General features: G+C 38.2%; 1 protein-coding gene across 2 annotated transcripts; it reads right to left on the bottom strand.

Annotated features, from left to right (window-relative positions):
- Positions 1-11194: 11194 nt before the first annotated feature.
- On the bottom strand, positions 11195-24266 carry KBTBD8 (kelch repeat and BTB domain containing 8). Of its 2 annotated transcripts, XM_003309877.5 has the most exons (4): positions 24024-24262; positions 23204-23414; positions 18091-19205; positions 11195-14480 (listed from the first exon to the last, which is right to left on the bottom strand). In XM_003309877.5, the coding sequence occupies exons 1-4, from the start codon at positions 24037-24039 to the stop codon at positions 14017-14019; spliced, it is 1806 nt and encodes a 601-aa protein (XP_003309925.2). In that variant the 5' UTR covers positions 24040-24262; the 3' UTR covers positions 11195-14016. The 2 variants fall into 2 exon arrangements, with proteins under 2 accessions (XP_003309925.2, XP_016796957.1); XM_016941468.3 differs by lacking the exon at positions 23204-23414 and having other exon boundaries at positions 24024-24266.
- Positions 24267-24862: the final 596 nt, after the last annotated feature.

The following is a 24862-nucleotide window of genomic DNA, read 5'->3' as shown; positions in this document are numbered from 1 at the left end:
TATTCAGCCATTCAACTGCTGAGCTGAGAGAAAAGTGACCTGGGCTATGCATATCCACAGTCACTCAGTGATCTTGGCTGCTCTGTACTTTGTCTTCGAATGTTTGGATCCCTTGTTCTACAAGTCAGCGCTGCCAGATTGGGTACTGTTTAGAACCTGTGCTAGGGAAACTCCTGAAATTTGAGGGTCGGGAGGCCACTTTGGTAAGAAGTTGGATTCGAATGGCAACTCATGTGTCTTAGATGGATTGACAACTATTTTATTCTACATATGTCTCTATACAGCGGTGTCCTGCAGCTAAAACACTGACAGACCCCCATATGATGCTCTCAGGCCTCACTTTTTCTGGCAAGGTGAGACCCAGAAGACACTTTCTGGCACACAAGGATTCAAAGAGTATACTATCCACAAACCTGTATGAACATATTGCTTGAAGACACAGTTGTCCCTTGGTATCCATTGGGGAATTGTTCTAAGACCCCACGGATACCAAAATCCACTAATGCTCAAGTCCCTTAGTAGTAGCATATGAGCTATGTACACCATCCTGTATACTTTAAATCATCTCTAGATTACTTATTATATCGAATACAATGTGAATGCTATGTAAGTAGTTATACTGTATTGTTTAGGGAAGAATGACAAGAAAAAAAAGTCTGGATATGTTCAGCACATATGCAACCATCCATGTTTTTTCAAAAATTTTTATCCACCCTTGGTTGAATCCCTGAATACAGAACCCATAGAAAGAGAGGAACAACTGATAAAGCAAAACAATATAGAATGGAAAAGACAGGCCTGGCGTGGTGGTTCACGCCTATAATCCCAGAACTTTGGGAGGCCAAGGCGGGCAGATCACCTGAGGTCAGGAGTTCGAGAACAGCCTGGCCAACATGGCAAAACGCCATCTCTACTGAAAGTACAAAAATCAGCCAGGCATGGTGGTGGGCACCTGTAATCCCAGCTACTCAGGAGGCTGAGATCCAGGAGGCGGAGCTTGCAGTAAGCCAAGATTGCGCCACTGCACTCCAGTCTGGGTGACAAGAGCGACACTCTGTCTCAAGGACAACAACAAAAGAGACAGCTTTCTAATGGTCTTTAAACCAAGTATATATTTTTCCTCACCATCCTCAAAACTCTTGCAAATACATATGCAAGTACTATATTATATATGCATATATATGCATATGCAAGTATATACACACATACCATAAATGCACAAGAAAAATTGTGATAGGGGACAACTGTGAAAATATTTCAACCAAATTTGGCAAGATAGGAGAACAAAATGGAGGAGTAGCTTTAACAGATTGGAAGAACCCGTACCTGAAGAGTACACAGGGGGATATGGATGAGAAGAAAGCTGATTCACTCCACCAAATCCTGGAGGACCCTGGGACCGAAAGTGCCAAGGAAGGCAGAAGGCATTGGTGAGGAATGAGACTGAACACAGGACAGGATTGAAGATCTATACAGAGAAGAGACAATCCATTCTCCTCCACCTTCCTGACACACTGAATGGTAGCAGTCAGGGATCCACTTCTTTTCCTCAAAGCTTGGTGGGCATGGTCAGGAGTTTTAGGATTTTACTCTTAAATGTGAGTGGGTAACTAGGAACTCAGACAGATGAGATCAGCCTGGAAGATAAGAAAGAAATAAACAATAAAAGAAATGAATCTTGAAAAAAATGGAGACAATCCAGAGCACAAGAAACAGAAATCTTTTAAAGATTATTCATTGAATAAATGAATAGATATGTGATTAAATAAATATATAAAAATTGCAGCATGTAATTATGGGATATAGGTCATAAGTATATTGATATTTACTATGCAATTCTTTAACATTTTTATGTTTGAAATTTGATATGATAAAATGTTGGAAAACAGGATTCTCAGAGAAATACAAGAAAATCTTTTATGCATAAGAAAAGAATATTTATTAGATTGCCATAAAAAGAATAATCATAAAACGAAAACAACTTCTTGCAAATCAAAAAAAAAAAAACAGTAGCTGAGTTATTAGAAGGGTTGAAAACTTCAATCAAGAAAATCTTCTAGAAAGTAGAAAGAGATTGAGAAACAGAGAAATATGAGAACAAACATATCTAAGAAATTCAATATCTAATAGGAATTTCAGAAAGAAAGCAAGCAAGAACACAGGGGAATAAATTATCAAATAAATGACAGGAGAATTTCCCAGTGCCAGTATATCACATGAAAAATCCATAAACCTAGGCATATATTGTGAAATTTCAGAATATAAAGGAAAATAGAAGATTTTATAAGATTCCAGAAAAAAAGAAAAAGAGAGAGGAAATTGACAAAGATCAGGGAAACAGAATAACCTGCAACTTATCCGTAGTAGCACTGGCTGCTAGAAAGCAATGGCACAGTGGCTTCAATATATATTAGCAGAGATGAGGGAAGGGAAGGGAATGAGCATTTTTAATCACATGTGGAAGCCCATCTAGGAATCTAAAGGATATATATGCAGCACAAAGCAGGTTGCAAAGCTTTAATATTGTAACTCAGATGTAGGAGGGGAAATAATTTCATTATTTTGAATATAACCAATCAGGCCATCCTTTTGGGTCCCCACTCACAGGAAATTGATAAAATGTCTCTTTTCATTTAAGCTAAAGCAAAGTTTGATCCAGCAAGTTTAACAATTCCCTTTCAAGCGCCTAGTTCTCATCCCCTTCTCCAGTCTGTTAATTTTATCTTTCTTTGCCCTCCTCCACCATACATACATGATAGAATAGAATCAATGCAACTGCATCATTGTTTGAATGAAACAAAAACCTAAATTTTCCAGAGAGATTTGATAAGCCTGTCGGAAAAGTGTATGAAAACTCCACACTGATAAATACTCCACGTTTACACCCAGTCCCCTTTTCAGTAGGAGATGGTATTTCTATGTCCTGACTGAGTGCTCATGCTCCAAAACAAAAGACAATACTCTTCCTAAAATCTGGTAAAACAGAGTCAAAGTGTAGCACAATAAGCAATGGTCTGATTATATGCATAGCCGATGTGCAGAAAACCACCAGATATTTCCATCTGTCCATCTTTATCTGCAGCTAATTGATTTCACAACTTTTCCAGATGTTAAAATGCCAAGCCCCATATAAAAATGTTTGCCAATCACGGCTAAGCCTGCAAATGTATCTTTCCAAACAACGGGAAATATGGAGTCAGAGAGTCCCAGAGAGGAAAACTAAACCGCCGGAAAGCAGAAGCGGGATATTCATGCCATTGTTCCTTGAATTGGTTGAGGGACCCCTGTCTGCCAAGCACCATGATCCGTGCTCAGTACACACTCGAGATAAAGGGTCCTTGCCCTTGGGGAGCTTCAAATCCAAGCAGACTCAGACACAGAAGAGGAGCAGTGTCCCGTGTCAAGGTGCAGAAGGGTGAGCGGAGAGGAAGGCCACACTCATTAACAGAGGAAAGTTCCTCTGAGTCACTGGTTAGGCGGTGAGATATTCCAGTGAATGAAATCATTCATATCACTATTCTATATGAAGAAACCATTTTTCAGAGTCCAAATTTAAAACCTGCACTTAACAGTGAACATTTGATGAACAAAAGGTTGAACTGAGTTTTCAGGAGCCGTCTTCATTCTGAACACCAAGTTTTCCCTTCACATGCAGCCTCTTTCCTTTCTCAAGGCTATGCTCCTGCTTCTCCCAGGACCTCTCTGTCCTTGGCTCTTTGAAATGCCCTCTTCCCCTTCCTTAAGGCCTCACGTGGGCCCTCCGACGCTTGGCTCTCACCCGGGCTCTTCTCTCCTCGTTCCCTCTGTAAGTGCCTTGAGCGCTGACCGGTATTTGGGTGACTGCCAACTCCACATCTTCGCCTGACCTATCACCTTCATTCAGTTTCCTGTCTCCACACCCATCCTGGCTGTTTCTCGGCACAGTAATCTATACATAGTGATCCTCTGTCACTTGAAACTCAGCTCTTCCAAAAGTGAACTCACTCACTTTACATCCCAAACTGGCTCCTTGACCAGCAAGAAGGTCTGCAGTCCCAGCACCTCCACGTTCTGCCTTTGAATATAACCATTCGGGCCTTCTTCCTGGGTCCCTGCTCACTAGGGAGTGGGAGGAAATTAACAGGTCTGCTTTCATTTACAGCTAAGTTTGATCCCTAAGTTTAACAACTCCTTTTCTGTTTCTTTGTTTCTTCAAAAGTAAAAGGGGGACAATGACAGATGGCTGCAGCACCGGTAGTAGGAACCAAAAAGATAACAGATACCAAAGCATTTCAAAAACTAGAAAGTGATATGCAAGAATAAGATATTAGTCAGTGTCTCATAGATATTATTTTTCACATGGGTCGTTGTTATCATATATGTAAGTATGATAGATATGTTTTGTCATGCAAAACAGGATAGATATATTTTTTCATGCTAACATGGAAATCAACCTCACACAGGTCAGTGCCCAGTAAAGTGTGGATAGCATTTTAATTTTTGGAATAGTAAAACGTAGATTAAAAAGAAAATTATAACCAATTTCTTAGAAACCTTCAAGAAGGATACACAGATACTGATGTAAGTATTTTGCTGTGTATCACATTTATATATGAATATAAAAACCTCGTGTATCCCGGAACTTAAATGAAATTTTAAAAAGGAAAAATGAGGAAAAGATATGAATAAACAATTCATATAAAGTGAAAAAAAAGCCTATATACACATATCAAAATTACTCTCCTCTTTTTTCTGCCTGCAGCTATAGGGTAGAGTTATAAAATAAAATTATAAAATCCTACCATGATTTTATAAATTGTGAATCAAAATTGCCCCAGGACATATACTTGTACAACTTGAGGTGAGATCCATGAAACTCCCCACTCACTGGGGCAGGCCCCTGAGGGACAGGTGTCATCTCCCTGTCATCTCCAGCTACACAAACACCATGTGAGAGGACCCTTGTCCTCTTTATTTTCACGTATGCATGCTCTGATTAGCTCATCCATTCTTCTGCCTGTTGACTCCTGCCATCACCACACCCACCACATACTTTAGAAAGCACAGGATAATTGAGCCCTTATCACAAACCAGATGTTTTGGGTCAGGGGTGGGAACCATATTTGGCTCTGGGGCAAAGTAGCAAGAAGTTGCAAAAACTCTTACTGTTTTCATTCTTTTTCAGAAATGTAAGAGGCTATAGAAAGTGTGTCTACCTCTCTCTGGGTCAGGATTTTCTCTTTTTTCACTCTGCTCCTATTTCTAGGGGTTTGTCTTTCATCAGTCCTGCCTCTTTGACTGCATGTTTTTGCATATCCCTAATCTCTTTAACTTTTGGGGTTAACGGGTATACTGCAGAACTCTCAACTGGGAATAGTCTAGAAATGGAAGAGATTTTGACTTTTTGCAAGGATATTTCTCATTTCCCATTTTTATTGAAAAGGCCTAAGTGTTCTGATTTTTTAAAAAATATTATTTCTCCAGCACCTCCACGTCTCAGAATCTCCTCACCTGCAGGCTTCCTGGGGAAGCACCTGCATTCTCACCCACTGACACCCACTCACATCCTCCACCTGCACCTTAATTCACAGCAATTGGTTTTCATCCCTTGCACTTGGCTAAAACCAATTTCTCATTTCAGATCTTTACATGGCTAGACCAGGAGCCTCTTACTCTCTGCATTTCATTTCTTCTCTTTGGATCTCATTCCTGAAGTTTTCTCCTGCATTACTACACCTTTGTGATTCTCCCTTCTTCTCTGATAACTTTTCAGTTGCCTTTCTTCTGCTCCTTCAGCTGAATTTCTTAAATTTTATTCTTAGCTACTTTCGCTTCTCATTTTACAATTTATATTTGCACTAACTCATCCATTAACTCAAATTCAACTAAAACCAGCTCTGCGGATATGCCAGACTCCTAAGTTCCATCGCTAACCTTAACAAGCTCTTGAGCTTTAAGAACAGTTGTCAGAGAGCACCATGGATTTCTTACTATCTCAGGTTCTCACTGATTACAAGGAAACACTCCCCTGCGTTGTATGGGTTCCTGTTGGCATTTGCTCCTCAAGACTTAACTTTGGCTACTTGACATCCTAATCTAAGTGTTGGGATAAGATGTTTTGACCTTATCTTCTTATCCTTAAAGGATTTTGCAAGCATGTGTTTCAAGAACTGAACTATGTGACCGCAACTCTGTTAAATCCTGCTGTGAACTGAATGTTTCTGCCAATTCCACCAAATTCATGTGCTGGAATCCTAACCCCCAATGTGATGGTATTAGGAGGTAGGGCCGTTGCGGGTGGTTAGGTCATGAGGGATCTGGGATTAGTACCTTTATAAAAAGACACTAGAGAGCTTGCTTTCTCTTTCTCTTTCTCTGCTCTTCACCATGAGAGGATGCGATGAGAAGAGGGCCCTCACCAGACACAGGATCTGCCAGCACCTTGATCTTAAACTTCCAGACTCCGGGACTGGGAGAAATAGATGTTTGTTATTTAAGCCATGCAGCCTATGGCAATTTGTTATGGCAGCCTGAACTGACTAGGACAGGTCCTTATCTCTGAATGGGAACAGAGAACAAGATAAACTCTAAGGACAGGCCCTTGTCAGTTCGTAAAAATAGACAAGCCAAAAAGCATTATTTTTATTTTGCAGACAGAGGTTACAAGCCTTGTTTAAATTATTTTAAATACCATTGGTTTAATTTCAATCCTTTAGAAATGCACAGTCCTGAAATGAAAGTGAGAACTGTGTGACTGTAAAACTGTAAAAATTGTTTTCATGCATGGCTTATGAGCACAATCAGAGTCCAAATGGCTACACTTCTCTTTAATATACACTTTATATTAGCTATTAAGGAATATTGTTCTACAACGGTTAAGTATATCTAAAAGACTGCAGAATAGTCGTTAATAATTTCAACAAATTAATATTTAGGAAGTGTTCATTATGTGCTGTGATAAGGCACTGTGATAAGTGTTTCACATGCTTATTTGATCCTCAAAAAACCTCGATAACGTGGTAGATTATTAACCTGTTTTATGCATGAAAAAGTAAAGCTAGAAAAGGTAAGTAATCTACCTGTGGTCACGGAAAACACTATAATTCATGTTGACCAGACCAATATAAAATATTTAGAAAATATATTCCACGTTTTACTTAATATTATAGTGTTTGATTCACCAAATCATACAATTGTGCATATCCTTATGGAAGAGGAAAGAAAGGACAAAAAGGATCTATTAAATCTCATTTCTAAAAAACTAGCCAATAGAAAATGTTCTGTCTATCCATGATAAGGATAATTTAAAATTATTACATTGTAATTTTCTATTTAGTTTTAGTAGCCTGGGAAAAAAAGTCTTAAAATGATTGATTTTTTTTAACTTATATAATTTTAATTTGGTGCAAGAAATATGGATTATTAGGTACTCAAGAGTCAACATTCATTGAACTACATGTCAGATAATCCCATGGCCATATAAATTATAAATAAAAGATACCTAAATATGATTAAGTATATAGGTTTTTAAAAGTGAGACTTTTTAGCTTATTTTTTAATTGTGAAATACATTATACATATAAAAGATGGCATAAGATATTTATGCATAACTGAAGAATCATTCAATCAAAAATATGTATTAGAAGCTTATTATAGGGAATTCCTCATTTAGCACTGAAAATGTAAAGATCCTGGATGTTGTCATTCCTAACCTTGGAAGAAAAAGGCATACAAACTGACAATCAATGACTTTTATTAGATCCATCAGAGAAATTAGGCTGCAGGGCAAATGTTACCCTGGATTAGAGGTGAATTCAGAGTCACAGTCCAGAACTGCTAACCTTGACCAGAAGTAACCAGAGCCGTAAACTGTAAGAACACTTAAATGGTCATTTTTGATGAATCGCTGAGGCTGAACATGGACTCCCATGAAAGTGGAAAACTCCTGGGAACTTCAGTCTTATGGGGCCCCTATGCTTCTGTGGATTTTACCAACAGGCACTCCACCAGGTTCTCATGGCAAAGATCTGAGACAAACCTCCTAGTGGCTCTGACTAGGGGACAGGAAGAGTAATGATCATGAAATACACCCAGAACCTTTTCCATTTAAAAAGCATACTCTCCACGGAAAAACATTTTGGCAGAGTTCGACAAAAGCAGGGGGAAGAGCATTCCTCCCATCCCAAACCTCTCTAACCTTCTCTTCTCACCTAAAGGAAAAAGGATTTAATCAACATGGGTCAGGGCTTCAAAGAAATAAAATTGGGAATGGCGCAGCCAGAAAGAGGATGGAGAGGGGAAAACCAAAAGCTGTACCACTAGAGAAACACCTGTGAAGATCACAGCCCCAAGACACAGGCCCACCAAACGACTGATATTTAATTAGAAGCTACTCACTTTACAAAGTTGAAGCAAAACACCCACTAACCTAGCATTCTAGATCCAGCAAAATTATCCTTGAAATATGAGAAATAAAGACTTTTTCAAACAAAAATCTGAAGGAATTCATGACCTGCAGACCTGTCTTGCAAGCAATGCCCAATAAAAGAAGTTATTTGGGCAGAAGAAAATTGAAACAGAACAGAAACTTAGATCTGCCTAAATAAATGAATACTGAAGGAATAAGTGAAGATGAAGTAAAATGTCTTATTTTTTAAATACCAATTGATCTAAAAGTATGACTTTAATCATAACAATGTATTGCATGGTTATAGCATATGGATAACTAAAATGAATGACAGCAATGTCATGAGGGATCAGAGGGGAAAATTGGGAACTTTGTTCTAAGATACCTACACTACACACGAAGCAGTATAGTGTTATTTAAAGGTGGACTTAGATTAGTTTTGAAATGTATATTGTAAGTCTAATGCAACCACTGAAAAAAAATTAAAGTATAATTGAAGTGCTAAGAGGAGATAAAATAGAATCCTATATAAAATGCTCAGTCAAAACCAGAGAAAGCAGGAAAATAGGTGAAAAAAAGAAACAAAGAAGAAGGGCAACAAATAGAAAACAATAACCAATATGTTAAATATTAACCCAACTATATCAGTACTCACTTTAAATGCAATGCTGGTCTAAACATACCAGCATTCTCACAATGGATATTAAAATAAGTCCCAACTGTAAGTTGTCTACAAGAAAGCCCTTTTAAGTATAAAGATTAGGATAGGTTAAAAGAGAAGGGATGGAGAAAGATAAATGAAGCAAACACTAATTAAAAGAAAACTTGAGTGGGTATATTAATTTCAAACAGAGAAGACTTCAGAAAAAAGATTATCAAGGATAAAGAGAAGCATTATATAATTATGAAAGGGTATATTCCCCAAGAAGACATGATAAAAATATTTTGTACTAAGAAAATGAAAATACTACATAAAATTTGTGGGATTCTACAAAAGAAATACTTAAAGGGAAATTTATAGCATTAAATACATATATTAGGAAAAGAAGGCCAGTCACAGTGGCTCATGCCTATAATCCCAGCACTTTGGAAGACTGAGGCAGGCAGAACACTTGAGCCCAGGAGTTTGAGATCAGCTTGGGCAACATGGTGAAACCCCATATCTACAAAAAAAAAAAAAACGAAAATTAGCTGGTCACAGTGGCGTGCGCCTGTAGTCCCAGCTACTCAGGAGGCTGAGGTGGGAGGATCTCTTGAGCCGTGGAGGCGACTGCAGTGAGCCAAGATTGCGTCACTGCACTCCAGCCTGGGCAGAGTAAGGCCCTGTCTCAAAATAAAGAAAAGAAAGGGAAAGATGAGTTATTAATACTTAAAGCAACCAGAAGAAAAAAAACTATAAAAATTAGAACAGAAATCAATGAAACCGAAAACACAAAACAATAGAGAAAATTCATTAGAACTAAACCTGGTTTTTTTTTTTTTTGAAAAGACCAATAAAATTGGTAATCCTTTAGGCTCCAAGACTTAACTGAAAATTCATTTCTTCCCATAAACATTCATTGAGTGCCTACTATGTGCTAGGCATCAATCTAAAGTGCAACAGTGAATTAAAATAAATTCCTCGTTGCCCTTGTGGAGTGTACATTTCAATGGGGGAAGACACACATGGAAAATAAAGCAGAAAAATAAAGCAGGAGGTATGATGGGGGTGGGGTTGGATGATCTTATTTTACAAAATGTGATCAGAGAAGGCCGCTCCAGTAAGGTGATGTTTTAATAAAAAAGAAAGTGAGTGAGTTGTCAAGATCTATCCAGCAAAAGAGACAGCAAGGGCAAAGTCGCTGTGGAGGTGCGCAGCAGGTTTGAGCAACAGCAAGGTCAGTGTGGCTAAAATAGAGCAAGCCAAGTAAATGGCAACAAGTTTGGGAGGCGTGGATCATGTAAGTATGGAGTGTGGCTGTCATATGAAGGGAGATGGGAAGCCATTGGAAGGATCTGAGCAGAAGAGAAACATGATCTGACTTGTGTTTTAAGAGGATCACTCAGTACTGTGTGGAGAAAAGAATAGGTTATGAGGGGTCAAGGGTGATAGAAGGAAGACCAGTCAGTGGAAACTGCATTAAGTCAGATAAGATAGGCTGGCTTAGACTAGGGTGACAGTGGTGCAAATGGTATGTGGTCTGAGTCTGGATGTATTATGAAGGAAGAAGCAACGGGACTTTCTGATGAATTAAACATGAAACACGTAAGAGATTATATAGTGTGGGCATTTGTCCCCTCCAAATCTCATGTCGAAATGTGATCCCCAGTGTTGGAAGTGGGGCCTAGTGGAAGGTATTTGGATCATGGGGGTGGATTCTTCATCAATGGCTTGGTGCCCTCCCTATGGTAATGAGCGCATGTGAGATCCCATTGTTAAAGAGACAGGAACCTCCCCCAACTTTCTCTGGCTCCCTCTCTTTCCTGCTCCCGCTTCACCCTCCGCCATGAGCTAAAGCCTCCTGAGGCCTCAATCTCAGGTATTCCTTTACGGTAATGCAAAGTGGACCAACACAAAAGAGTCAAACATAACAAGATTTTAGGCCAGAACAAACAGAACAAAGAATTTACCAATATAAGTGAACCAACTTGCTTTAGAATTTAAAAAGTATTATATACATAAAGTAGTTCATTTTTTACCAGAGGACAGGTATTCAATAGATTAAAATCTCATTCCATTCTATCATGACATAAGGTCTTTCATGATTTTTTACCAGATTTTAATTCTGCAACACTCACTAGTCAGATATCACTTTGCAACACTGGAAGTTTTCAATCAGAAAAGGTTTTATTATAAGAAACAATGACATCAGGTAAAAATGCAAAAAATTGTGCAATTATGGCAAAATGTTTAAAAATATCTACACATTTGCCCCCACAGGACTACAGTACTTACTACATACCTGAGCACTGAACATTGAATTCCATTTTAAACTGCTTTACATAGGGAATCTGATTCCTTGATGATCACATCCATTTGTTCTCATGACCAATAAAATCAGCTTGATGCTTAAGCATCAACTTTGTAGAACAGAAAACAAAGATGGAAAATAAAGAATACAATTTCTACTTTCCTATAACATAGTTATACCCAGTCCAGTTTTCAATGTGTGAAAAATATATAGGAAAGTGCTACATACATTCTTCAAATGCAAAAACAAAGTCAAAGTGGAACTGGCATTATGTTAGACCTACGTTTTAATTCTCTAGTACCCATTGTGCCTTTTACTTAAGGTCTTACCACACTATGAAAATGCACCTTAAATATCTAAATATAAACCCACACATGTCACTAATCTTACTTTTCTAGGACCTCTTCTGAATCCATTTTAACAGTGGCAAAATATCCCAGCTATATAATTTAAACAAATAGTTCTTCATACAAAATTCAATATATATTCTACTCCCATAACAAATCCTAAGCCTTGCTTTTGACACACTTAACTTAGATCGTACCCTCCATACAAACTGTCATAGCCAAAAGATCAACTGTTGTGCAGGCTAAAAGAATAAATCTACTGTTGAATTAGCCACAGTATGTCATTCTCTTATATAACATACAGCCCATGTAAATTGCTAACTCAATGTTCTATGTCATGTTTTCAAGTAATACATTTTTCTAAATACACAAGATTGTCAAAAAGCGGCAGGAAATCTTATTCAACAAAGCTTTCAAAAATAAATTACATGAACATCTCTTGCAAAAAAATTGTTTCTTCTCTCTCCTCAGCAATGCAAAACTGTAAAGAATGATTTCTAAAATACACAGTAATAACTCCAAAACATCATGATGATAAAAACAAAAACAAAACAGAAGATAAAACTGGGGAGGTAAAAATGTTGACAAAGTTTATACAGAGATTACAGACATACTATCAACACCAATAAGAAGAAACCACATATCTAGCTAAGACTAGATTTTAAAATGTTAATTCTAGAAATGCTGTCCTTTTTAACTTCTGCTTCAGAAAACATTCCCTACTTGTAGAGGTCTATGTAAAGCAGTTTGGAAAGTTTCTGAAAAACGAGGTATGTGATGCAAAGAGGCAATGTTTTCAATTTGTTTCACAGTATCACATTACAATTTGTGCAAGATTTTTAAAATACGAACCATGCCAGTTTGCTTTCAAGTGAATACAAATATTGTGATTGAGGGCAAAATCTGTCCTATGCTTATACCCTTTATGAATTACTCTAGGCTTAGTAAAACATGTTACTGATCCAAATGCCTGCCTTAGGTATACAAATAAGTTGGTTTATCCTTCATGTTAATATTCCTAACTGATTGTTAGAAATTTCATCAGTTAAATGCAAAAAATGCTTTAGTACCTAGAAAGCTATGGTTCTGTTCACTCACTCTTTTCCTTTTCAATCACCTTCAGCTAGAAGGAGGATTCCAATGTAAAAGTATTCATCACTGTTAAGTGCAAAAATGGGAAAAAAAAATGAGGTTTTAATTGTAATATGAAACTTAAAGACATTAAATTAGACCACTGCAGGAATTTTGTTTCTGGAAAGCAGAATTTTAAAAGTAGGTATAAAACTTCACATTATGCTCTGTGCAGAAGAGAAATAAGTTACCTTTCCTTGTACCAATAATGAATGCACAGGTAGATGGAAGAGAAGGTTGGGCTACAAATGGCCCATGTTAGTGCAAACTGGGTATAATGTTCCTACTATTCTAAGATTGAGTCCAGTTAGATGAATAACTGGCCATACCCTCCTATCACATAAGTAGAGAATCTTGTGAAATCACAAGAGTTCAACAGGTAAAGTACTATGGCCATGAAATCCACACCAATTTGAAAGATAGGCATAGGCTCAGACCATTTAAATCCATCTAGTTATACACATGAATTAAGTTAGACTAGCACCAGCCACCTGTGAATATGAGCACTTTTCCAGATTTTCACAAAGGAGACAGTGTTAGCACTTGAAAAAGTCATCGACAGAAAACTGCCACTTTAAAACTTTAGCTTAACTTAAAATTACATGGGAAATGGAAACAATCAGACTAAAAGCTCTTTCTGAGACTAATTTTTTCTTCGATCTACTCTAATAATAGAACACATTTAAATCTCAGTACACTTGAAAACAGTACACAAAAATAGATACATATAAATATTAAGAATGAGGATCTAAGTTAGTGCTTCTCTGTGTTAGAGAGGTCACAGCTAAAGTCCTAGTGATATTGCCTCAGATTGTTACCCGTATTTAAAATTAAAAGTCACATCAAACGAGTTTAGATGTCTTTACCCAATAATACCCTAAATGCTCTTATAAGAGTGCATAGTTGTCCTGATTCATCTGGTACCTCAGTTACTATTTATCACAAAATTATAAAATGAAATGATTAATTTTATGCCAGGAAAAAAAAATGCTGATAATTGCACTTTGTTATCTTTTCCTTACTGAAATGAAATGTCACAAGGATGAAGGAAAATCCCTCCCTACCCTGCAATCTTTAAGCATACCCATTTTCCATGTATAAAACTCTCTCAGCTTTCTGAAATACTGTCAGCACTCTTTTGTATCAAAGACAAGTTTCCTAAGAATGAGATGCCAGTGATGCACTAAGGCCTGCTACTCATTTAGAGTACTTTCTGAAGACACTGAGGATACAGTTTAGCAACAGCACATTCAAAATGCCGGCCAAGGTCCCAGAGCCGATCTGGGGTCTCATACACTTTCATCCACTGGTCAGCAATGTCATCATATTGGTAAAGGGAATTTTTTCTGCTGGTTCTGAAGACGTGTTCTTCAACAGTCACTTGAGTAGCTCGAACAAATAAATGGAGTTTGTTCTGGAAAAGTACCAGTTTAAGGTATGGATTTATGGACTGATCACATGGAAAGTCTTTCTTACGAGTCCATTTATTTAGCTCAATATCATAGGCTTCTACAGTAAACATACGTTGATGATTTCCACAGGTTCCAGCTATGTAGTAGATAGAGTCCTTGTATACAGCTGCTAAGCCCTGGATTCTAGGCACAGTCATGGGGGTTAAGAAACCCCAGTAGTCTTTTTGAGGCTCATAGAAGAGGAAAAATTCTCCTAAAAAAAAAAAAAAAAGAAAACAAGAATATGTAAATTTTTATGTTTGGTTTTTGGTTATATGTTGTAACTACAACCTCTAAAGATTAAAGGGCATAATTTGCTATATATTTCACTTTCTAAAACATTTCTTTTATAATCTCCAGAGATACATTCATATGGGTTACAAAACACCTTAAAACTTTGTCATTCCCTGACACAATATAACAGATAATATTATAATCAACCTGAACTGGGAGGTTTGTATTGGGAAGGTACAAGGAGTTACTTGGGCTTGATGGCAGAATTGTTAAGAGCTTGATTCTGGCCAGGCACAGTGGCTCACGCCTGTAATCCCAGCACTTTGGGAGGCTGAGACGGGTGGATTACTTGAGGTCAGGAGTTTGAGACCAGCCTGGCCAACATGGTGAAACCCCATCTCCATTAAAAATACAAAAATTAGCCAGGTGTGGTGGCAGGCACCTGTAATTCCAGCTACTCAGGAGGCTAAGGCAGGAGAATCACTTGAACCCAGGAGGTGAAGGATGCAGTGAGCCAAGATCACGCCACTGCACTCCAGCCTGGGTAACAATGTGAGACTCCATCTCAAAAAAAAAAAAAAAAACACAAACTTGATTCTATTTGCTCTATCCAATTTGTGTGTTTATAGAAAATTCATTTTACTCTAGCTCTAAAAAAGCATTATTAGTAACGTTCAGCCAGTAAGACCAAAATGCATACATGTAACATCATCATAAATATGCCATGATAAATGTGTATGCTATTTAATTAGAAGACAGCAGATGGAATTGTGCAGATTTATGCTTATGGGTCACCGATGTGCTTACCTGAATGTTGCTATAATGCAAAGAGAAATATTCAGCAGGAGAAAACATGACTTTAATAAGATAGAAAACACATACATGGTTTGTGATGTTGACTTTGAGTCAGTTTCTATTTTGATTTGATAATAAAAAGGTATGCTGAGTCAGACTGCCAATATGAAAATGTCTGAAAGAATTAAAGTAGTGAAGATTTACAATAGTTTTGCTAATTGTAGCATTTGTTTAAAATCTTTGTAATAAAAATCTGAACACTTTATGAACAGATTAAATGATAGTTCAATAGCCACAGATAGTACAACATAAGCTTCTGACTATGCATGTCAGGTTTATTTATGTAAGGAGGCTTTGTTTAGATTAGAAATACCAGATTCTAAATTGAGCTTCCCCTTGAAAACTGTTTTGAACTAGGGTTACTCTTATCTACAAATTCAACTACCTACTTCATAACAGTGATGCTTTGCCTTCAACTAACTTAAAATAGCTTGTAAAGCTCCCAGATTTGCTCGCACATCATCTGCCCTTATTGCCTAACTTGTAACAGGATTCTCCATAAATAAGGTAGGAAATTTAAACTTTGTAATGTGTGCTACTTCTCTATAAATTTCTTATAGATAAGAAAGTAAAGACGACACACCAAAGAAGTTGAATGTTAAAATCTAAAGTACTCTTTAATAAAAGTTAAAGCTAATAATATGCAATTAAGAAACCCTTAGGGCTTCAGAGTCCTCTTATATAAAATATAACCTCAAATTAAATGATGTTAATAATTCCAGCCCTGAAATTCTATTAATTCATTGCTAGTTTGCTTTAGTATTTGCATTAATATACAAACTTCACATTCCAAATAGGAATCTAATTCTACCTCTACCAACTAACAGTTAGGCAGTAAGACCAAAATACACACATACACAGACAGCTTCATCATCCTGGATGACATAACCTATCCAAGTATACTGGACGGATCATACATCCATTCTTATATTCCATTTTTCCACAAGACAGCAAACCCAAATCATGGCCTGTGCTTCTATTTAACTAAAATAAGGAACCAGAGAGTACAACTCCTTCTGAGGAATTAACTTGACACTGAACTTAAACAAATGAGCTCAGATATTACTAGGAAATTTTTAGTTAAATAAAGGATTAGAGCAAGGAACACAATTTTTAAAAGAAAACAATGGTGGGAGGCCAAGGTGGGTGGATCACTGCAGTTCAGGAGTTCAAGACCAGCCTGGTCAACATAGTGAAACGCCGACTCTACCAAAAATACAAAAATTAGCCAGGCATGGTGGCAGGTGCCTGAGACTGAGGTGGAAGAATCATGTGAACCCAGGAGGCGGAGGTTGAAGTCAGCCAAGATCATGCCACTGCACTCCAGCCTGGGTGACAGAGTGAGACCCTGCCTCAAAAAAAAAAGAGAAAGAAAGAAATGAAAGAAAAGAAGGGAAAGGGAAGGGGGAGGGGAAAGAAGAAAGAAAGAAAACAATGGGATAAGGGCAGTCATGCATCAATTAATGACAGGGACATATTCTGAGAAATGCATCATTAAGTGATAGTTGTCCTTGTGGGAAGAACATCATAGAGCATACTTACACAAACCTAGATGGGAGCTTACTACACACCTAGGCTACAAAACTGTACAGCATGTGACTGTACTGAGTACTCTAGGCAAATGTAACACAATGGGAAGCATTTTTGTATCTAAACATACCTAAACATGGAAGAAGTACAGTAAAAATATGCTATCATAATCTTATAGGACCACCATTGTGTATGTGATCCATCATTGACCAAAACATTACATGGCACATGACTGTATATCTTCATAGAAGCTGCTCCTTTTCCTTAAGTAGTAGTGTGAGAAAAACATCAATTAAGAGACACATACGAGGAATAAGGATGTTGCTATTATCTACACTGCATTAAACATTCAAGCAACTAAAATGTGTAAGAAACCAAATAAAAGGAAAATAGTTATCACAAATCAGAGCCTTGAATCAAATGTCTTACTTACTCTGACTCAGTCACTCTACCTCTACTGTATTTTTGCCAAAGTAGTAGTCCTTAACAGTTAAAAAAACAAACAGAAAACAAAACAAAACAAACACTACATATATCAGATAGTCCCACTTAAAATGGCAAACCAAAAAAAAGGGACATCTCAAAGTTTTCTGGTGAAAAAAATTGAAAACGTATTATGAAAGGCAACATAAACAGCAGTGAAGGTGAAACTTGAAGACTATACTTCCAAACTCTTTGTAATTAAATTTCATAATTTTTGCAATAATAAGACTTATATAAAACTCTTTGGTAACTAAATAGTATAACTTAATTAATGCTTTGTTCTTTTCTCTTTTAAACTAATCCAGTAAATTCCATAGAATACCAGTTGCTACATCTCAATTTTACTCAAGAGCAAAAACAGCCATGTAACAACCTTGCTATTTATTTCAAGTCCTACAAACTACTCTGAAATAGTTATCCCAAAATGCCGAACTATTATTTATTAAAGAATGTTTTCAAAAATAGTTATTCTACATGATATCAAGACACAAAATCATTAAAAAGTATAGGATTATTTTAGTAATTTAACAATACCTGCCTTTTTTTAATTCAAGAGTTTATTTTCTTTATAGCTCTTTACAGAACAGACTGTTCCAATAGTTTGATAAGGAAGCTGGAGGTATTCCTCAATTAACGGGAACACAACTGTTTCAGTATAATTAAGTAAACCACCACTTGATGTGTTACCCTTCCACGAAAAACTAAATCACTTAGGCACCTACCCTGTAAAACATAGATCTTCTCTTTGTACTCCACAGCATTATGAAATTCCATTGCAACTGGCATCGCGCAAACAGTCGTCCAACAATTCTCTCTACTGTCGTAGCACTCAACAGATTTTAGTGAGTTTCTCCCATCACCTTCATAAACACGACCTCCGATTGCATACATTTTACCACAGCAATAGACAAGTTTGCAGCCTATTCTGGCTCGAAGCAAGGATGGTTTGGATAGCCATCTATTGGTGGTATGATCATACATCCAGAAATCATTTTCTGCCTTATGGTCGATGGAGACCTCACTGCTGCTTGGCCTGTACCCTCCTGCAATGTAAATGTCATTATCTGGTGATACAAGAATCCCAACTTCTCTCAGGTCATTTGGTGGTTTGCATAGTTTAAACACCCTTCCTGTGACTATATCTAGACAAGGCACTGTTTGCTTCTTTCCTGAGTGTTTGTGGGCAGCATCAAAACATATGATCATTTCAGAAGCAGTCATTCCAAGCCTCTGTGTACAGCCATTGGTGTTGGATGGTCCCTTTTCTACACAGCTTTTGGCTATAGCCTGTGCAAACTGAGGTGGAATTTTCTCTATAAAGGTATCTTCCATCAGAGGAAAACGTATGCATTTAGCAAAAATTTCTGGAAGGTGCACTTCTCTTTCATTCTGTTCATGCTCAAACCACCTTATAATGCTTTCATAAACATGCTCTTCTCGGTCTACATTTAAATCGTCACTGTCTAGTATACTTATCAGTTGGTCTTTTGTCAACTGGAGAAACTCTTGTTCTTTGGTGACACACAGAAACTTTTTGCGAATGTATTCTTTTGATCGATCTCCGAGTTCCTGATGACCATAATGATCAGCAAAGATAAAGACCCCAATAGAATTCTGTGGGTCCAAATGACTGATCATATACTTAGCACATTGGTCTTGGATGGAAGGAATCTGGAAGATGCTAGCTGCAGTGAACAAGGCTTGAACATTGGCCTCTGTGAGAATAACTCTGGAAGTGTAGGCATAGTTCAACACTAAATCCATCGATTCAGCTTCAACACCAACTATTCGAACTTCTTTTTGAGTACTTTCTGTAAGGCCGCTAGTGAACATGGATCTAAGAAGGAAAGAGTGGTTAATATTACACGTGTGCTATAAATCAAAATTATTGTGGCAAGATTTTAAAAGTACAAAGTTACCACAAAGATAACCTTTTGAAACAGAATATTTCCTAAAATAGTCCCTGATATTCTGAATAGGAGTAAAAATTGATAATGTATCAGAAGGATGTAGTCTGGCTAACCTCAAAACCCATATTCTCAGGGCTAGCTCGCTGTGTGCCAACTATGAAAAAAGGAGAGTACACCTAAGTAAATGCAAATCAAAAGGTGACACACATATTCCAGGTCACTTTATTTTCCTAGAAGCCCCTATCCAGAGTTCTGGTCAAGTTGCCTTAGGGACATCAGATCTTAAATTGGGCCATGCCAGTCAGAAAGCTTAAGAATACTGGCCCGGTGTGGTGGCTCACGCCTGTAATTCCAGCACTTTAGGAGGCCAAAGTGGGTGGATGACATAAGGTCAGGAGTTCAAAATCTGCCTGGCCAAGACGGTGAAACCCCATCTCTACTAAAATAAAAAATTAGCTGGGCATGGTGGCACATCCCTGTAATCCCAGCTACTCAGGAGGCTGAGGCAGGAGAATCGCTTGAACCTGGAAGGCGGAGGTTGCAGTGAGCTGAGTGCCAGCCTGGAAGACAGAGTGAGACTCCATCTCAAAAAAAAAAAAAAAAAAGGAATACCTATAAAGGTATCAACATGATACATTAGCATACAAAGAAACAACCTAATAAAAACTTTTCATGTCCTGGTGAAAATTACAAGGCAACTTGTATCCAAAATATATCTTTAAAATGTTCATCTTAGAAAAGCAAGAAGTTCTTTAAAAGTACATATTCTCCACCTACTCCTTTTTAAAACTGTCATCTTTTGAATGCTGCCTTAACCATTATAAGTAATATAATAATCACTTCACTTACCCTTGGAAATTTTGAGAACATTTGCTTAAAAGGAAATACTTCATTTTCTCAAAGATACCATATTTTACCTACCTAAATCTAGACATAAAAAAAGATTATGGTAGAGTCAATACATAATGCCTCTTTTAAACAGAGTTTAATAGTTAACTGATTCTTTGAAGATAATGGTTTTTAAAACCCCAAACTTTTACCTTCGAGACCAAGTTGGTTTTTTCTATTATTAAAATATTGTTGCATTTATGGGATTTTCTTGACCGAAACATTAAGCAGCCTGGCTCTTTAAGTATTAGTCACTTGCAAACATCACTTGCCTTTCTTTTCGCTCCTTTAAAGTTTCATTCTAGATGATCCAGACTCATCCTATTTAATTTTTGTGATGTTATGAAAAATGAATTGCAAAGATTTCCAGTCACTTAAAAATATCTCTCAAATTCATGGAATTAATTTTAAAATGCAGTATGAGAAACACTGGAGGTACAAGGACTCAACTTGCTGCCCAGGTTAATCATCTTCGAGTCCTGTTTTTACTTCTACAATGTACATTTTAATTTAGTATCACACTGGCTTTTTTGATGACTAAAAACTAGATGTTCCTACGTATGTGCTGGTTTTCAATTCAGGTGCTGAAAGACTCACCGATACAGCTACCAATTAAAAAGAAAAATAAAGCCCTGCATTAGGGAGAGATTAACTCCCAAAGGAAGACATTACCACATATCCCTTTATCATGGGAACTACTGCTGACTTGAATAGGCTCATCTTACACACAGGAGTGGTCTCACACTTCATGAGTTTTCCTCTGTTCTAGTAAGTTCTTCATGTAAACTCAACATAAATGAAGCCAGGGCACTTCCTCACACAAAATCCAGAGCAGCAAAAAATTTCTAATAATCATACAAATTTCAATTCTGATGAGTTACTGGTATCATGAAACAGCCATTCCAGATTTCCAGCCATTCTAATTCTTCCACTAGTGATGCAAGATGTAGAAACATTAAGTATGATTTTCTACATCCCACACAGGAAGCAGCGCTGGTACCAAGAAACTTCAGTACAAAAACCTCTAGCAAGAGATCAAATTCTAATCCTTGAGGTTTCTAGCCAAATATCTTTATTTCAATGCACATATCGTATCCCCAGAAAATTTCTCAAGTATTTTTTACTCCTTTTAAAAACTGACTTAACAAAATTAAAGAATTTAAGATTTTAAGGAATCAAGAAAATTAGGAATCTATCATAGCATACTTCTTTTAAAGTAAAATTTTTTTCTAGGTCTTCAAAAATAAAAAATGAAACTGCAAGGTGAAAATGTCATACTTACGTAAAGTTACTAATAAGTATACTTATTAAGTATTATACTTAGTAAGTATACTTAATATGTATACATATATCATATTTATTATGTATGCTTACTAAGTATTATACTTAATAAGTATACTTAGTAAGCATACATAAGTATGACATTTAAATGATATAATCCAGATTATTAAATTTCAGTAAGATATAGACATTTTTACTTTGCAGTTTCTGTTTTGTTTTGTTTTGTTTTTGTTTTTACTATTCAAATGCAATATACAATAAAAATGTTTTAAAGGAAACTGTACCCACTCTTGTTCCTTAAGAGTCATATGGCTACTAAGAAGCCTGGCTCTGGAATCAAATGTAGCCTCTGCCATTTACTTGTTGGATAGATGATTTAGGCAGGTTATTAAAACTCAATCTCACTGAGCCTCAGCTTCTTCATAAGTAAAATGGAACAACAACTATGCAGAGATAGGATTATAAAGATTATATAAGGCAATACATGTAAAGTAAGCTTAGCCTAGAGCTTGATAAGTAGTAACTGTGACATATATTTAAACATACAAATGACCTAACCATATCTAATAGATAATCTGGGTAAGTGAATCTCACTAGAAGTTTCCATTACCAGGCCAAACTTCATACCTTCTGCATATGTGAGTTTTTTTTTCTTTCCAGCTCACTGTCTTGCGATGATTAATACTTAGTAGTCCAATGACCTACCCTAGGCAAGTCTAAACGGTTACATCACAAGCATCAGACTGAAGTGACTATATTTAACCCAGTATTCTGAGAAAGAGGAACCAGAAACTACTGTTGGAACATTATATGGTTATGTGCCCTATAAAGGTAAGCACCTTCAAAAGGAAAAATCACATTCAGAGTGTGGTTGATAACTTTACTATTATTTATGCACCACTTGTGAATACTGAAAGGCTTAAAGTGAGCATTTGACACAAAAGAAGTTAAGCCCATGCAGAAAACTGCCTTTTCCACTCATCTTAAAGTAGGAAGTTATTTTTCAGACCCAAGTTTTTAAATTTTACTTTTAGAAGTTTTATAGTAGACAATATAAGTAAAAATAAAAACTTCGTTTAACATACTTCTAGAAATCTTGGATATTATTAATTTGGGGCCTTAGGCACAAAGAAACTATATTCATTCTTGCTTTGACCCCCATAGCATTTAAACAATCTATTGAGTGGTAATTTGTTTTTGAAGGAACATGCTACGTGTTTTAAACTATTTTATAAAAGAGTCCCATACACTAAAGAAACATGCATTATGGATAACTTTCTGAAAGAAATTCTAGATCAGCACTGTCCAATAAAATTGTCAATGATGAAAATGCTGTATCTCTGTGCTGCCCAATATGGCAGCCACTAGCTGCAGGTGACCACCAAGCACTCAAAAAGTATTTAGTGTATCTGGGGAACTAAATGTTTTATTTTATTTAACTTATAATTTAAGTTTAAACAGCCACACATGGCTACTGGCTTCCATACTGACCAGCACAAGTCTAGATTTTCTGGTCATTTACCTCAAACACACACACACAGGCCCACTAACTTAAAAACCAATCACCCGAAATCTAGAAGAATCCCTCAAGTCAAAAGAAGGTCTTAGTAAGAGAGGACCTGTTTTCTAGTCTCAAGAAACAAAGTCACTGGTTTCATTTCATTATCGCATCTCAATATAAACATCAAGTGGACAATACTGAGGGGGAAAGGGAGCTTGGTGCAGATACCAACAGAAGTTCCTACCATCATCATACCTGAAGTAAGGGCTGATTGCAGCAAGAACGTTTCTATGACAGGAAAATGTTTTCCCGTGATCCACTTCCACTACAATGTCTGTCAACTGTCCTTCATCGTACATTGTTTTGAGTTGCTTAAGAATACTGCAAGCATGGAAGGGGTCCATGGCATCGCTGGCTGGGTCTGAAGATGGAATCCCATTCGGTGTTGGGGAAGACTTACTTAAATCTAGGAGGAGAAAAATCGTACAACTACAAGAAGTGCCGAGCCAGTTACGGCATCGCGGGATTTTTCTGTTTGTGTGTCTGCTTGCTAGGCTTTTTCCCCCTACAAGATATATACAAATGTCTGTGGATATACGCACGACCTCGTGGGACCGCGAGTTTAGGATCTGGGAGACAGAGGGCGGAGCGCGATCGGCGGAACAAGTTCAAAGGCCAGCCTGCTCCTGCGGAGCCCGGCGAGCCCGGCACCCGTGCTCGCGGAGGAAACGCGCTCGCAGCCCAGGAGAGGCGTCTGCGCGGACTCCGCCGAGAGCCGAGGGCAGAGCCTCACGAGGGAAGCTCGAACAACGGCGGCCGCCGGTGCCCCCTCAAGCCGCCTCCCGCTGCCTCCTGGGGCGCAGCGCCGGCGGGTACCCAGCCTCCCCATCCCGGTCCCGCCGGACCGCCCACCGCCCTCCGCACCATTCATCCTCCCTCTTCTCATGCCCCTCTACCGCTTCATCCTTCCCTCTAGCTCCGCACCGCTACGTCCTCATCCCACTGCCTGTGGCCGGCCCCGGCCCACCTTCCCCCTCACCTCCCTCCACGCCGCCCTGGCCACCACACGACCCACCTGCCGACGCGGCCATTTCTCGATGGGGCCCCGGCTCCAGCTATTTAAAAAGGAAATGTCATTTCGCTTCTCTAGCTCCCGGGTTCCGGCTCTTCTAAGCTTCCCCTGGCCAATGGGGTGTCCTGTGCATCTGGCTCCGCCCCTAGCCTCCGAATTCCTGGCGCTGATTGGTCACGAAGCGAGCACATGCGTGTCGGGAAATGTAGTTTGATTGCCCCGGCTCCCGCGTGGTCCGGGTCGGGCGGAGGCCCAAGCCGGGAATTCCTATTGGCTGATTCAGATGGAGGTGGAGAGCAGGGAGCTGGCCAGCCTGTGGCCGTCGAGCGCGCAGTGCTTGCCGGGAGAGGTAGTCTTCTGGCGGAGGAGAACTGTCATTCTGAGGGGCTGGGGTAGGGAAAGCTCTTCAAGTGCGAATTTCCCCATTTTAGGCCTCTCTCCTGGCCCCCGGCACATTTTTTTACCTTTTTCTTCTTCCGTAAACTTCCTGCCAGTGACTAGCTTCCGGTATGAAATCAAGCTCTGCGTGAGAGCTGTAAAACCAGAAAAATGTGGAAATGGACAGGAGGGCTGTTGTCCAAAAATGCAAAGGAAATCTGACGTTCCACCCTGAAGAAAAATATCACAAGGCCCAAAAGCAAGGCGTCTCTGATGAGTCACCTATGACACCCAATTGAAATAGCATCGCCTTGGCCGGGTGCTCTGGTTTCCACAGATTAACTTGGTCTGGTTACAGTGGCTGCTTAGGATCTTCAACTCCCACTGGTGCCTTGCTTTTCTAGCACACCCAGAGAACACCTGTTCCTCACGTGAACATTACAGGGGGATCCAAGATGCTTTAC

The sequence above is a fragment of the Pan troglodytes genome, chromosome 2 (assembly GCF_028858775.2).
Source record: "Pan troglodytes isolate AG18354 chromosome 2, NHGRI_mPanTro3-v2.0_pri, whole genome shotgun sequence".
In the NCBI taxonomy this organism is placed as follows: Eukaryota; Metazoa; Chordata; class Mammalia; order Primates; family Hominidae; genus Pan; species Pan troglodytes.
Note: the sequence above shows the minus strand (reverse complement) of the source record. Positions and strands in the feature narration are given on the sequence as shown.